Here is a 14,442-nt window from a genome sequence, read left to right on the forward strand (position 1 = left end):
CCAGGCTGGACTCACTAACTTAAGTGTCTCACACTCAGCCCACCAACCTAACGGCAAGCAGAATTCATATATGCATTTCTGCAATAAAAAACATTAAAAGTATATGTGTTGGACTTTTTTAAGTGAGTATCTAAAATTACAAACATTAGATCTGAAAATGCCAAGGGCCTTAGAAAACAATACAAAGATTCTCCTTCATGTCTTCATGGATCCAGGGGGGTCCTAGTCCACAGAGTATTTGTGTTTTGAAGGAGGTAAAATATAAGTGGAATAACTTGTGTCTTAAATATAAAGATAATTTTTTAATGTGGCGTTAGTGTTGAATACCTAAACTTCCCTCCACCTTCACCTTTGTGCCCAGTTTGACTGAAATTCATCTGGAACTACTTTCACATGAAGTATGGGAGCGGTTGACTCACTCTTGGGTTGTGTAAGTACCTGGATCTGTTCTTGAGTCCACTGGTCAAGGTTAACCGATTTTACCCTGGATATGTGCACCCCGAGATTCCTGTGGATTCCAGCACATCGAATGCAGATGAACACACCAATGTTCCAGGAGGCCCATCGTGGCCCTGTGGAGGTCAGGAGCAGGGCAATAAAGTAAAAATTAAAACAACATTCATGACCCAAACCAGAATTATTTAAGTTATCAGATAACATTTCAGCTAGAACATAAATGAGAGAATTGTTACCACGATCACCTTTTAGATTTTTAAAAATTTTGTTTTTAGTCTTTGGGCTGCGCTGTGAGGCTTGCAGGATTTTAGTTCCCTGAACAGGGACTGCACCCCAGTCCTAGCAGGGAAAACTCTGAGTCCTAATCACTGGACTGCCAGGGTATTCCACAATCACCTTTTTTTGGTCACTGTTTGTTCATTTTTCCAAAAATGAGCTTTTTAAAAAAAAACTTTAAAGATTTAAGTGTACAATATGGTGGTCTTTAGTATATTCACACAGTTATGCATCATGGCTACTATCTAATTCCAGAATGTCTTCATCCTCCCCAAGAAGAATTCTCAAGCCCAATAGCAGGCACTCCTCATTTCCTCCAAACATCCCCCGACCCCAGCCCCTGGCAACCACAAATCTACATTTTCTTTCTATAGATTTGCCAACTCTGGACATTTCATAGAAATCGAATTATATAACATGTGAGCATTTGTGTATGGAACAATAGCTTTTTTAGAGTTTCATAAAGGTTGAACTGCAAATATTATAATATTGTTACTTATGTTTTTAAAAATCCCAGGAGAACAGTGGCAGGTCATGTCACATTCTATTTAATGTATTTCATGAACAGCCCTCCCTCAAGAAACTTTTTAATGGTGGTGAGACCTGGATTCAGTTTTCCTACTAGGAAAAAAGATACAGACATGCCATGCCAGCTCGCAGCTAAGCCTGAAATTTAAAACTCTGTTTATCCTCCCCTCCCCACCAGGACTATAAAATATGCATCCAGATTCACTTAAAAGGATCCCTTCCCCCAGGGTTAATGTCTCTACCTTACCCAACTACAGCATTATCTACATTCAAAATTGCCATATAATAAAGATGCTTATAGCAAAAAAAAAAAAAAAATCTCAGACATGTATTTTAATATAAGTCTGTTACATAATCTCCCATCCCCTGCCAACTTTGCTCACCCTAATAATCACTTTGGAAAAATTTCAAACTCCTCTTCATAATTTTTATACAGGGTAAAAGCGACTTACTTTTATATGACATCTGCCAAAGATTTACTGAAAAATCACTAATATTTCTTTTGCCACTACTCCAGTAGGCAGAAATTCACCAAATAAAAGAAGCATGATGTCAAGAGCTAGAGGTTGTGAAAAAGAAGTGAAAAGACACTAACTGGTTTTCTACAGAGATAAACAGGGCCTGCATTTGGAACAAAAAAGGACATAGGGTTTTGGTTCTGCTGGACACAGACAATAGTGTGTTTAGTCTGAGGGTTTTGACGGAAGTTTGTTTTTTTTTTTAATTTATTTTTTTACTGACGGATAATTGCTTTACAGAATTTTGTTGTCTTCTGTCAAACCTCAACATGAATTAGCCATAGGTCTACATATATTCCCTCCCTTTTGAACCTCCCTACCATCTCCCTACCATCCCACCCCTCTAAATTGATACAGAGCCCCTGTTTGAATTTCCTAAGCCATACAGCAAATTCCCGTTGGCTATCTATTTTACATATGGGGATGTAAGTTTCCATGTTACTCTCTGCATACATTTCAGCCTCTCCTCCCCTCTCCCCATGTCCATAAGTCTATTCTCTATATGTTTCTCCACTGCTGCCCTGTAAATAAATTCTTCAGTACCATTTTTCTAGATTCCTTGACATAAGTTTTAATGAAGGAATGCTAGAGTTATATGGAAGAAAATTATTCTTAGAGATTTGAATCTGCAGCTATTATATATAAGAAGGTCATTTCTAGATAAAGATATCACTCAGATACTACGGTTAAAAACTGCAAATACAGAAGGCTCAAGTTCTCCTTATAACCACCAGATGGCGTTCTCTGCCTGAAATTTTATCCCAACACCCTCTTACTGCTATAATCTTGATACACTCAGGTTTATCTTCTAAAAAGATTTTCTGTCCCTTCAAATCCCCAGATTTGCACAGTAGATCTGCCATGTAACTAACAAGCACACAAATGATCCAACACTTCTTTCAGTGGCAGTGAGCTACACAAATACAAAATGGAAAACCTAAATAGACGGAAATGAGATTCCTTAGGGTGCTGTGGGTCTATTTCGGGTTACAATTTTTATAAAGGAACTCAAGATAAATCAAAATTATACAGGATTAAAAGTGGGACCAAAAGTTACTATTTCATGTCTCTTTACCATTTTCCCTCTGCTCTAGATTCTAGAACTCATAAGATAGTTAAATTGTACTTGTTTGCTAACAAAATCAGAAGCCAAAAACACGAATTAAAAGTTAGCTGTGGAGTGTTACACTATTTGCTTCCTGACCTTAAATTTGGAGAAGGTGATTCCCAAACATCAAAGCCACTGTCACAATTGGGGAATTTCTCCACATCCCATTCCAAAGTATAAAGTCTCTGAGGAATACAGGACTAAATCCTGATATTCTGAAGCTGCTAACAAGGCCTCAGTATAGAAATACAGGCAATAATATTTTCATGAAAAGTCAAAGGAAAGCCTCCTCTGCCCCACTCCCACATCCCTCCGACGACCTTTTCCCAGTGAAATATGGGCCATTCCATCTCAGACACTCAGCTTCCTTTAGTTTTACGCTGCTGGATTTATTAAGCTGTAACTTTATGCTCCATACAGGATTCCGAAATTAGAGAAAAGGAAAACACAGGAGAGACAGTTACTTATATGGCTGAAAATGTGGGGAAATGGTGTTGTTATTGCAAGCATAATCTTTGCAGCCAGGAAAAAACTGAGGTTTGAAGGTCAGCTTCAATAACAATTAGCTGCGTGACCTTCAGAGAGACACTGAAACCTCCTAGGCCTCAGTTTCCTCATCTTCAAAATGTGTACAGTAATATTCACCTTACAGTGCTGAGACTATGGAGGGATAATAAAAGAGAGCTACGCCTAAGAACATGGTATAGAGTGAGATTTCTGGAACCCACTTCCCGTTCATCTACTTCATCGATAGCGGCATGTTAACACATTCATATGTATATACCAACACTATGCAAGACCACAGAATGCTCTTGTTAGATAGGAATGCCAGTTCCAGTCCTAAAGCGTCAGAACCAGAATCAACTGACTGAACAGCAGAGAGAAGAAATTTACCCTCGATATAATTTCAAAGTCTTCTAGAAAACATGAAATTTTAGGCAGTTTTCTAAATCTCCCCCCAAATACTCCTTGAAATGTATTCCCTAAACCCCCACCTGCTCCCCTCTTGTTATACACTCCCACTCTGCCTTTGGGCCCACACATGCCTCCACTACACACACAGAGGGAGACAGAAGCTGACAACTATGAGTGTCCGCATTACACAGCACCCTGCATTGCTGCTGCAAGGCCAGCCTACTGGAACATGGCCTTATAGGCAGATAATCCAATTGTTCCATACACACTGGTCATGGCAACCAAGAAGAAAATATACAAAAGATGCCATTTTGAAGTTGAAAATAGACACTCTGAGAGGCAATATTCCAAACTGTTTTGAAAGCAAAGAGGAAAGATAGTGACATAAACTGGGTAGTGATTAGCACAACATAAGAACAAAGTCATAGGTAAGTGAACATATTCAACAGGGGCCTATGAGCAGGCTCAGGAAGCATTAAGCAACATTAAAATTAACAACTAATCACTCTGCAATAAGGGATCAGTAAAAATAAAGAAAGTATTTGGATCTGGCTAATCTGTCAAGAAATCGGCTCTAATAAGTACCAGCCCAGTATCAGGGAAATCTGGGCTTACCCTAACTATTTTCACACCTTCTAACAAGTATCTCAAGTGTTTATTTCTCCATTTGTAAAATGGAAAGCATATAAGTAAATCCAATTTACATTCAACTACTGGATAGCTTCTACATAACTGAGTTAACTACTGATAGTTGGCTGCAAATTTTTCTTGCTGCTAAAATTTCCCTCATCACAAGAGCTGCTGGGCCTAGAAGTGTTGTCTGGGCTTGAGAAATCAGCAGAGAGAAGAGAACTAGACTTACAGATAGCTTGAAGTCACTATTATAATAATTATAACTCATGAATCTCTAACTTGTAGAGTTCCAAAAAATAAATGTTGAGGTGAAAAAAAAAAAAATTGCAAAATAGATGGTTACCCATAATCAGACCTGCCAGCATCTTGGAGCTGTTGAAAAGCTCTTCAACAGGAAGGGTCCAGGAAGGGAGAGAAACTCTCTTCCATCTTCCATCCAAGCCCTGTTGAATCTACCTTGGAAACTTTCCCAGAAACTATCCATTTCTACCTAGACCTTCTCCTATCTCACCCATAAGCATTCATTCTCTCTTTTTTAATGGGCATAAGATTTTTTCCTTGTTGGAGCTTTTAAAAAGTTTTTACTGAAAAATAACTGATTTACAATGTTGTGTTAGGAATTCATTCTTTTAATATTATTTATTGAGTAGATGGTAAAGAATCCGCCTGCAATGAGGGAAACCTGGCTTTGATCCTTGGGTTGAGAAGATCCCCTGGAGAAGGGAATTGCTACTCACTCCAGTATTCTTGCCTGGAGAATTCCATGGGCAGAAGAGCCTGGCAGGCTACAGTCCATGGGGTTACAAAGAGTTGGACATGACTAAGCGACTTTCATTTTTCACTGAGTACCTTTTATGTGCCAAATACTCTGCCTGCTAGGTACCAGGAATACAAAGGCAGAGACAGTGAAGATGAGATTCCCTAATTCAAAGAGCTCAAGGACTAACAACTAATTGGTCTCCAGGCTCCCACTAGAATAATCTCTCTAAACATAAAACTATACAAATCAGGCCCCAAATATAAACTTTTCACATAGTCGTAAACATAGAGGTGAAAATGTAAATTGGTGCAAGTTTTCTGAATAGTATATTCCAAACTGAACTCTCAATCTCTTGCCACAAAACCTTCTGTCTCCATTCTTCTCCATCTTGATCCATTCACCTCCATCTCACCTCCATTCAATCAAATGCAGCAGTCAAAAATTCATACCTCATTTATACCTCTCTCCTTCAACCACCATCTCTATAGCATCACCAAGACCAAATCTCTATCAAATCGGTGTGTCTCCTCTCCATCTGCAACACTATTTCTCTAATTCAAACCCACCAGATCTCTTGGATTAGTTGTGTTAGTTTCAGTTCAGTTCAGTTTAGTCACTCAGTCGTGTCTGACCCTTTGCGACCCCATGAACCGCAGCACACCAGGCCTCCCTGTCCATCACCAACTCCCAGAGTCCACCCAAACCCATGTCTATTGAGTCAGTGATGCCATCCAACCATCTCATCCTCTGTCGTCCCCTTCTCCTCCTGCCCTCAATCTTTCCCAGCATCAGGGTCTTTTCAAATGAGTCAGCTCTTCACATCAGGTGGCCAAAGTATTGGAGTTTCAGCTTTAACATCAGTCCTTCCAATGAACACCCAGGACTGATCTCCTTTAGGATGGACTGGTTGGATCTCCTTGCAGTCCAAGGGACTCTCAAGAGTCTTCTCCAACACCACAGTTCAGGTATAGAGTAAAATGAATCTGTTATATATATACATATATGTACTATTTTTTAGATTCTTTTCCCATATGCCAGATTGAGCTCTTAAAGAAGCAAATGTGACCCTGTCACTCAGTTGCTTAAAACCTTTCTAGGGTTTGGATTAAAGTACAAAATCCTTAACATGTCTCCAAGGACTTACATGATCTGGCCCAGCTTTTCAGCTCCAGTCACACCAGCCTTCTTTCATTTCCTCAAAACACCAACATTTCCTTACTTAGGGCTTTTGGCCTTTGTACAAGTCACTCCCACTGCCTAAAAAGCTCTTTCCCAAAGCACCATCCATTCCTCATAGCCTGGTCAACGCCCATATATCATTAAGGTCTCAGCTGAAAAGTTTCCTCCTCAAAAGAGCTTTTCCTCAGTCCCTCAAGTTAAACCAGATTATATTCTCATTTCCATCTTCTCTTCTGGCTTTTACATTTCATTATGGAGAATTTCAAACAAGCTGAGTGTAATTAACCAGCAGCTTCAGCAATTATCAACCCCTGGCCAATCTTATTTTAGCTATACTTCCACATACTCAAGTCCCAACCCCGGAATATTTTGAAGCAAACCCCAAATATCATACCATTCTATCTATCTATACTTTGGTATATATCTCTAGAAATAAGGACTTTTTAAAGGTTAGAAACTTTCACTTACCCTTATTTTTTTCTAAGTCGTACCATACTTTATGATATATTTATTTGTGTGCTTGCTAAACATGTCTTTTCCACTAAATTATAAGCGCCACAAGAGCAGACAGATCTGTGCTGTTCACCGTCACGTTCCCAGCACACAGCACAGTTGCTATAGCACATAGCAGGGAGGCAAAATTTGTTTAAAAATTAATCAGAAGTAAGCAAATCCTTTGAACCCTCCTTCCCTCCTTTTCCCCTCTTGTAAGAATTCATCAGGGAAACAACAGGTCAAATACAGAAAGAAATACATTAAGAATGTTCTCAAAAGATTTGTGTTCTAACAAAAAATATCAACAGGTTACATAAAAGAACTATAATATCACTATAAAATTAGGGGGGAAATTTGTAGTTCTTTATTTAATACAGGAACATGTACAAGTTATATTAATTATATAAAATCCGATTTTCTTTTTCCTTTAGCCACGGACTTTATTGTTTGAATATTTGCAGCTATTATTCTATACACAAATTTTAATTTCTTACCAAACTCTATATTTCATATCGCTAGGTCACTTCACTTTCCATTTTATGCCATATTTCCATTAAGAACTATTTCCTCAAATCACAATCTGCCTGACTGTGTGTTGCTGTTCAGTTGCTAAGTTGTGTCTGACTTTTCGTGATGCCATGGACTATAGCCTGCCAGGCTACTCTGTCCATGAGATTTCCCAGGCAAGAACAGAACACTGGAGTGATACAATCTGATTTTAAACAGTATACACAGAACAAATCAAACCATTTTTAAGGATGTGAATAAATGCATATGTATGTACAGAAGAAAATGCCTACACGAATGTATGTAGAATACTAGAAGCTACTTAATGCTTCTGGGTAGTGGGATTGTGAAATGTTTGTTTTCCTATTGTTTTATATATTCTCTGACTTATTTGCAAGGAACTTGTATTACTTGTGCAATGAGAAAAAACAGTAGAGGTATTTTAAGAACAAAATAACACAGCCATCCATGACTCCTTGGTGGCTGCAGGGTACGTTGAAACACCTTGCATGGCAGTAAAGCCCTTTACCAGCCTGTGCTTCACGCAGGATGCGCAAGTCATCATTCTGAAATATGTCATGACTCATGCATGCCTCTCTTTGACTACACCTTGTTCCTACCTGGAATGGCTTTCTCCCCTATTCCCAGCTGGACAAACTCCAAAGTCTAGTCCAATGGCAACTCTTTCTGTGAAGCCATCAAAGGAATAAATCTTGACCTTTGTCATGGCTGCATGCTTTGCTCTTCCCAAACTGAATATCTTATTACAGTTAGTTGCTTACAAGACTCTCTTGCCCTAAACAGACTATCAGCTCTGGAAGGCGACGACCTCATCTCTTCATCATTTACCCCAAACATCCAGCACAGTGGTTGCAGGCAGTACATGCAAAACGTACTTCCTCTGGTAAATGAAGTCACCAATTAGCAAGATAGAAAGCATACCATTTTTTCCTGTTTTGCAAAATAAAGGGAGAAGTTTTCAAACACCTGCAAGGCCAAGATATTACACAGGAAAGGGATTAGGTTACTTTGATGGGGCTCCAAAGGCAGCACCAGTACCAATGAGTAGAAGTTGATTTGGGCACACTCTGGGGAAGAATTTCCTAACTCATAATTAAGGTTGTGTGAAAGCAAATGCGGCATATCTGGAAATAGTGGGATACCACTAAGAGTACGTGTTCAAGAAGAGGCTGGATGATCACCTCTCGGGGAGGTAGGGAAATGATTCCTGCGCAGTGGGTAGGGTAAACCGTGAACTCTAAATGTCCTCCTGCTACTATAGTTCTACTGGCTGATCCTTTCCTGTTGGAAATTCAGTGGTTCTGAAAGTGTAACGTGAGCTAACATACAAAGATGTCTTGATGAATCTAAAAACATGAGATCAAATTCAGTTCAGAAACCTATGACTGACACTGAAATGTGAGATACATAAGGAAGAAGCTCCATCAACATGTTCTGGTCTGAAAAATACAGCTCAATTTCTCTTGGACTTGGCCTGTCATTAACTGCAACATGAAATTAGAGTCAAAGCAAAGCAGAGGCCATATTTGTCTTAAGAACAATTCCAATCCCAAAGAAAGGCAATGTCAAAGAATGCTCAAAATACCCCACAATTGCACTCATTTCTACGCTAGTGAAGTAATGCTTAAAATTCTCCAAGCCAGGCTTCAGCAATATGTGAACCATGAACTTCCAGATGTTCAAGCTGGTTTTAAAAAAGGCAGGGGAACCAGAGATCAAATTGCCAACATCCACTGGATCATGGAAGAAGCAAGAAAGTTCCAGAAAAACATCTATTTCTGCTTTATTGACTATGCCAAAGCCTTTGACTGTGTGGATCACAATAAACTGTGGAAAATTCTGAAAGAGATGGGAATACCAGACCACCTTACCTGCCTCTTGAGAAACCTATATGCAGGTCAGGAAGCAACAGTTAGAACTGGACATGGAACAACAGACTGGTTCCAAACAGGAAAAAGAGTACGTCAAGGCTGTATACTGTCACCCTGTTTATTTAACTTATATGCAGAGTACATCATGAGAAACGCTGGGCTGGAAGAAACACAAGCTGGAATCAAGACTGCCGGGAGAAATATCAATCACCTCAGATATGTAGATGATACCACCCTTATGGCAGAAAGTGAAGAACTAAAGAGCCTCTTGATGAAAGTGAAAGAGGAGAATGAAAAGGTTGGTTTAAAGCTCAACATTCAGAAAACGAAGATCATGGCATCTGGTCCCATCACTTCATGGGAAATAGATGGGGAAACAGTGGCTGACTTTATTTTTCTGGGCTCTAAAATCACTGCAGATGGTGACTGCAGCCATGAAATTAAAAGACGCTTACTCCTTGGAAGGAAAGTTATGACCAACCTAGACAGCATGTTGAAAAGCAGAGACATTACTTTGTCAACAAAGGTCCGTCTAGTCATGGTTTTTCCATTGGTCATGTATGGATGTGAGAATTGGACTATAAAGAAAGCTGAGCGCTGAAGAATCGATGCTTTTGAACTGTGGTGTTGGAGAAGACTCTTGAGAGTCCCTTGGACTGCAAGGAGATCCAACCAGTCAATTCTAAAGGAGATCAGCCCTGGGTGTTCACTGGAAGGACTGATGTTGAAGCTGAAACTCCAATACTTTGGCCACCTGATGGGAAGAGCTGACTCATTTGAAAAGACCCTGATGCTGGGAAAGATTGAGGGCAGGAGGAGAAGGGGATGACACAGGATGAGATGGTTGGATGGCATCACCGACTCGATGGACATGGGTTTGGGTGGACTCCGGGAGTTGGTGATGGACAGGTAGGCCTGGTGTACTGTGGTTCATGGGGTCGCAAAGAGTCGGACACGACTGAGCGACTGAACTGAACTGAATGCTAGTTATCTCAGTTCCATTCATTATATCCCTTCAACCCCTGATTTACTAAAAAAAAAAGAATACACATAAACACCAGTGGCATCTTGGAGAAATTACATAGGGCTACTAGGAGGTATGTTTACCAGCCTATTTCCATCTACCCAAGAGAGAATTCACCTAGTTCCTTATTCCAAAATAACAATAAACAGTTACTTTGAACTTCTGTAAACACAAACATTTTAAGGAACCATGAGGCCAAAACAAGAGCTTACTCAATCAACCTCTGCTCTCAGATTGCTCTGTAAGAGAAGTCAGTCCCTTTCCACCTGGTCCATCTTGCAAAAATGTCGTTTCCTTCTGTCAAAAAGAGACACTGTCCACATTCACATTTTTGAAAAAAAAAGTTATGCTTGTTAAATGTTTGAGACAAAAAACAAATTGAAAGATTTCTGAGACTGATTAGAGAATAAAGGAAAATACTATACCAAGGAATTGAAAAATGGGAAAATCAGAGGTGGAAAGAACATTAGAAGTCATTGAGTCTAGGGACTTCCTTGGTGGTCCAGTGGCTAAGACTCTGTGCTCCCAACCGGGGTGGGGGTGGGTGCGGGGTTTGATTTCTGGTTAGGGAACTAGATCTCACATGCCGCAAGTATGACCCAGAACAGCCAAATAAATAAATAAATAATTTATTTTTTAAAAAGGGGAAGGAAAAGTCACTGAGTCTAAACTTCTCATTAGTTACTGAGACCCTTCTATCTGGTTCCTCCCAGAATGGAAGGCCATTTTACTGCTGGATGGCACTGAATATTAGTGATGTCTTCTTTATACTGAGTCCCATTAACCTGCCTTCTTACCATTTTTAACCTCCTGGTGCTGCTTTTATACTCCTCCCAAATTTATATAAAATAATAAATGTAAGATAAAGATAGTGGTTTGGAGATTCTAGAGAGAGCAGCTATTCTACACTCAACCAAAATACAAGCCAGTTGAACCAACTTAATCCAGGAGGTCAACGATAGGACAGACAACGCAAACAAACTGCTATGCCATCCGTGGAAAGGAAGCAAAGCAACACTATCCTCCTACCAGGCAACCAGGAAAAGGTGGTGAGTGAAGCAGAGCACTGCTGGGCAATCACTGATGAAATAAGCAGTCAATGTACATCTCAACCCATTTCAGTAGTTAACTTAAAATGGTCTTTCTCTAAAGACATTAAAGCTTGCAACACTAGGAAGTCAACAGGGAAGCAGACTGGGGACTAGTGGGAAAAAAGAAGGAGACATTCTTCATCTTTCTCTTGTTGTTAAGCAGAGCTTGCTTAGAGACAAAACAACAGCCTTGACTTTGCTCTGGAGGCGGGGTGGTGATACAGAAAGTTAAATATAACTGAAAAAGAGCCTACAGAAAGGAATAAGTCTAAAACAATAAAACAGTCAAAGGGCCAGAGCTAAAACAAGGCACCTATCTACAGATGGGTGCAGCAACTTTCTCAGCTTCTTTACACACTGGCTATCTATCTTCTTTAAAGCCCAGGAAAACCAGTCCTTGATGAGAACTAGTCCAGTAACATGCTTGTACATGTCTCATGTTATTTAGCTAGCCACAAAGCTATGGCCTAAAAGGTAGTAACTGTATCTCTAAAATTCATTAAACTACTCTGAAAAGATCAAAGGAAGGGCAGTTAACTTTCAGAAAATTTAGCTTATTTGCCTTATTTTATTATTAGACAGCAGGGATTTGCTGTGGCTTAGGCTCTAACTCTTCCTTTCTGGCTATCCCATCAGTGGATGGTAACGTACACTCAGGTGATATTTCTAGTACTAAAGAACTTCCAAACTCCCAAATCAACCAACCTGTACCATTATTACTCAACTCTACTTCCCAGAATACTTCAGAAGGGAAAGCACCAGATCCAAGTTTGAACTTGGTTGTTTGTTTGGCTTTGAAAAGGACATTCTGCAAAGGTACGTTCTAATGATGTCACCGCCCCATTCAAAGACATGTAATTTACAGCCCCACTGTTAACTAAACTCCAAACTTCTAAATGTGGCTTAACTTCTTCCATGATTTGGGCCTTTTGTAGAATCAACTTTTATTACTCCTTTTCTCTCTTCTATACACCAACAAAGACATCACTTCCCCTAAAACTGTGTGCAGCTGCCAGTTGCCAGATTCCAGCACACAGAAAAATTTGAGAGGGTAACTCCCACCCACAGACACTTTTCTGATTTGAGGCAGACTGTGGGACTCCTTCCTGGACAAGGTAAGTCCCTGATTCTGCCCAGAAGGTCTTGCACCGCCACAGAGGTCTCTTTCCAGCCAGTCCTGGAGCAGCAGCTGTGCAGTACTGCTAGTGGTGCTCTCTGAAAGTTTGAGACAAAGCCCAAGTCTCCTGGGCTTTCCCTGGGAGCTTATGGTATGTGATGCTATGGTTGTTTTCATAGGAGAGAGCTGAAACATTCTAAGGAGAGGGAAAGAGCTGGCCAAAACATCTTCTGCCCGGATGAAGACTCTCACACAAGCTGATGCTTCCCTCCACTGGAGCCCAGTCCTCTGCTATTACAAACAGAGTATGGCAAAACGTAATAAAAATCTAAACAGGTCCACCTCTTTACTTGAGGACACAGGAGATTTTCTCTAAAAAGAACTAAACGTGAGCCCCCTAAACTTTCATTACACGGAGTAATGGTGGCTTGCTTTCAAGGACATACATGGCCACTCAAAGACACATCAAAATCTCTCCAAACCCTAGTGACTGGTGCCAAAACACCCTAAAAGCATCTCAGAAGAATGCATAACTTCAGAGGGAAAGAATGGATGGTATGGTTGAATACACTCATTCTAGAAAAACCTAGGATTGCTTTCCCAACAAACTGCATGATGGAGGCAAAGAGTGTGGGAACAGAAGGGAAAAAATGCTTGAGAACTCAAATACATGGATGAAGTAGATTGTAAATGATAAAAAAGAGCCAGCTAAAAATCTGTGACAAATAGGACAAACTTCCCTGCTCTCTTTAGAGATTTTATGGATGACAGTAATTTGGAATTACATAAAAAGAATGGATCCTCTATTTAAAATGGATAACCAACAAGGACCTACTTACAGCACATGGAACTCTGCTCAATGTCATGTGGCAGCCTGAAAGGGAGGGAAGTTTGGGAGAGAATGGATTCACGTATATGAATGACTGAGTCCCTTCACTGTTTACCTGAAACTATCCCAACATTGTTAATTGGCTATACCCCAGGATAAAATAAAAAGTTTAAAAAAAAAAGAAAAGAAATGGATCAGAAAATGGAGACCACCTAGACTATGAGTCAGAAGTCAATTCAAAGAAACTCATTATGCTGTTACTTAAATATTTCCTTAAAAAGGTTTGAAGGAGAAAAGCAAGGAACATTTTTGAAATTGTGTGAAGACAATCAAATGAAAAAGAGCTTACAAGTCAAATGAAGAAATTTCCAAACTGAACAAGCCTCTCTGCAATTTGAATATTCATAACTTGAAAGTGAAATTCAAAAGCTTCTGCTGAAACTTGAAATACTGACTGAACCACATCAAGAATATATAATGAAACTTTGCTCAAAGGTAATCAAGCAGGGAATTTACTGCTTAGAAATAAAGAAGAAACTGGACTTCCCTGGTGGTCCAGCGGTTAAGAATCAGCCTGCCAATGCCAGCCGGGGACACAGGTTCGATCCCTGGTCTGTGAAGATCCCACATGCCAGGGAGCCAACTAACCCTGTGTACCACAACTTCTGAGGCCAGTACTCTAGAGCCGAAATAAGAGAAGCCACCGCAGTGAGAAGCCCATGCACCACAACTAAAGAGTAGCCCCTGCTTGCTGCAGCTAGCCCACACGCAGCAACGAAGACCCAGCACAGCCAAAAATAAACAAACAAATTTTCAAAAAAATTTTTTAAAAACCACAAAAACTTAAAAAGAAGAAACTTCCTAAAGTGTACAAAAACATCAGCAGTGTACACCAGAAGTGCAACTCCTACAGAAAGCCGGCCAAAGACCTCGAGAGAGAATTGGAAAGAAACACTTCCTTCTATCAAAGATGGATCATGTCCCATGAGAAAAAATCCTCAACAAAGTTGGCTGGCATCTCCATTGACTGAGAGAAAGCTCAATGAGCTAGAAAAGAAGTGGAGACACAAATTGGCCAAAGCAGAATTTAAACCCTAGCTTCCCCCCAACCCCC

General features: G+C 40.0%; 1 protein-coding gene across 2 annotated transcripts in view; it reads right to left on the reverse strand.

The window, feature by feature from the left end:
* SMAP2 (small ArfGAP2) overlaps positions 1–14,442 on the reverse strand; it is a 49,981-nt gene that overhangs the window by 17,546 nt on the left and 17,993 nt on the right. Inside the window, exons 1-2 of one of the 2 annotated variants that reach the window (XM_010862720.1) lie at positions 6,339–7,511; positions 439–572 (exon numbers count right to left, since the gene is read on the reverse strand). Coding sequence is in view for 1 of the 2 variants with exons in the window: in XM_010862719.1 (XP_010861021.1) it covers positions 439–572 (134 nt within the window). In the remaining variant the exon portion in view is untranslated. Of the gene's footprint in view, positions 1–438; positions 573–6,338; positions 7,512–14,442 lie in introns of those variants that run through there. The other variant, XM_010862719.1, reaches the window with a different exon arrangement.

This window comes from Bison bison, unplaced genomic scaffold, assembly GCF_000754665.1.
Source record: "Bison bison bison isolate TAMUID 2011002044 unplaced genomic scaffold, Bison_UMD1.0 scf7180017864484, whole genome shotgun sequence".
Taxonomy (NCBI): Eukaryota; Metazoa; Chordata; class Mammalia; order Artiodactyla; family Bovidae; genus Bison; species Bison bison.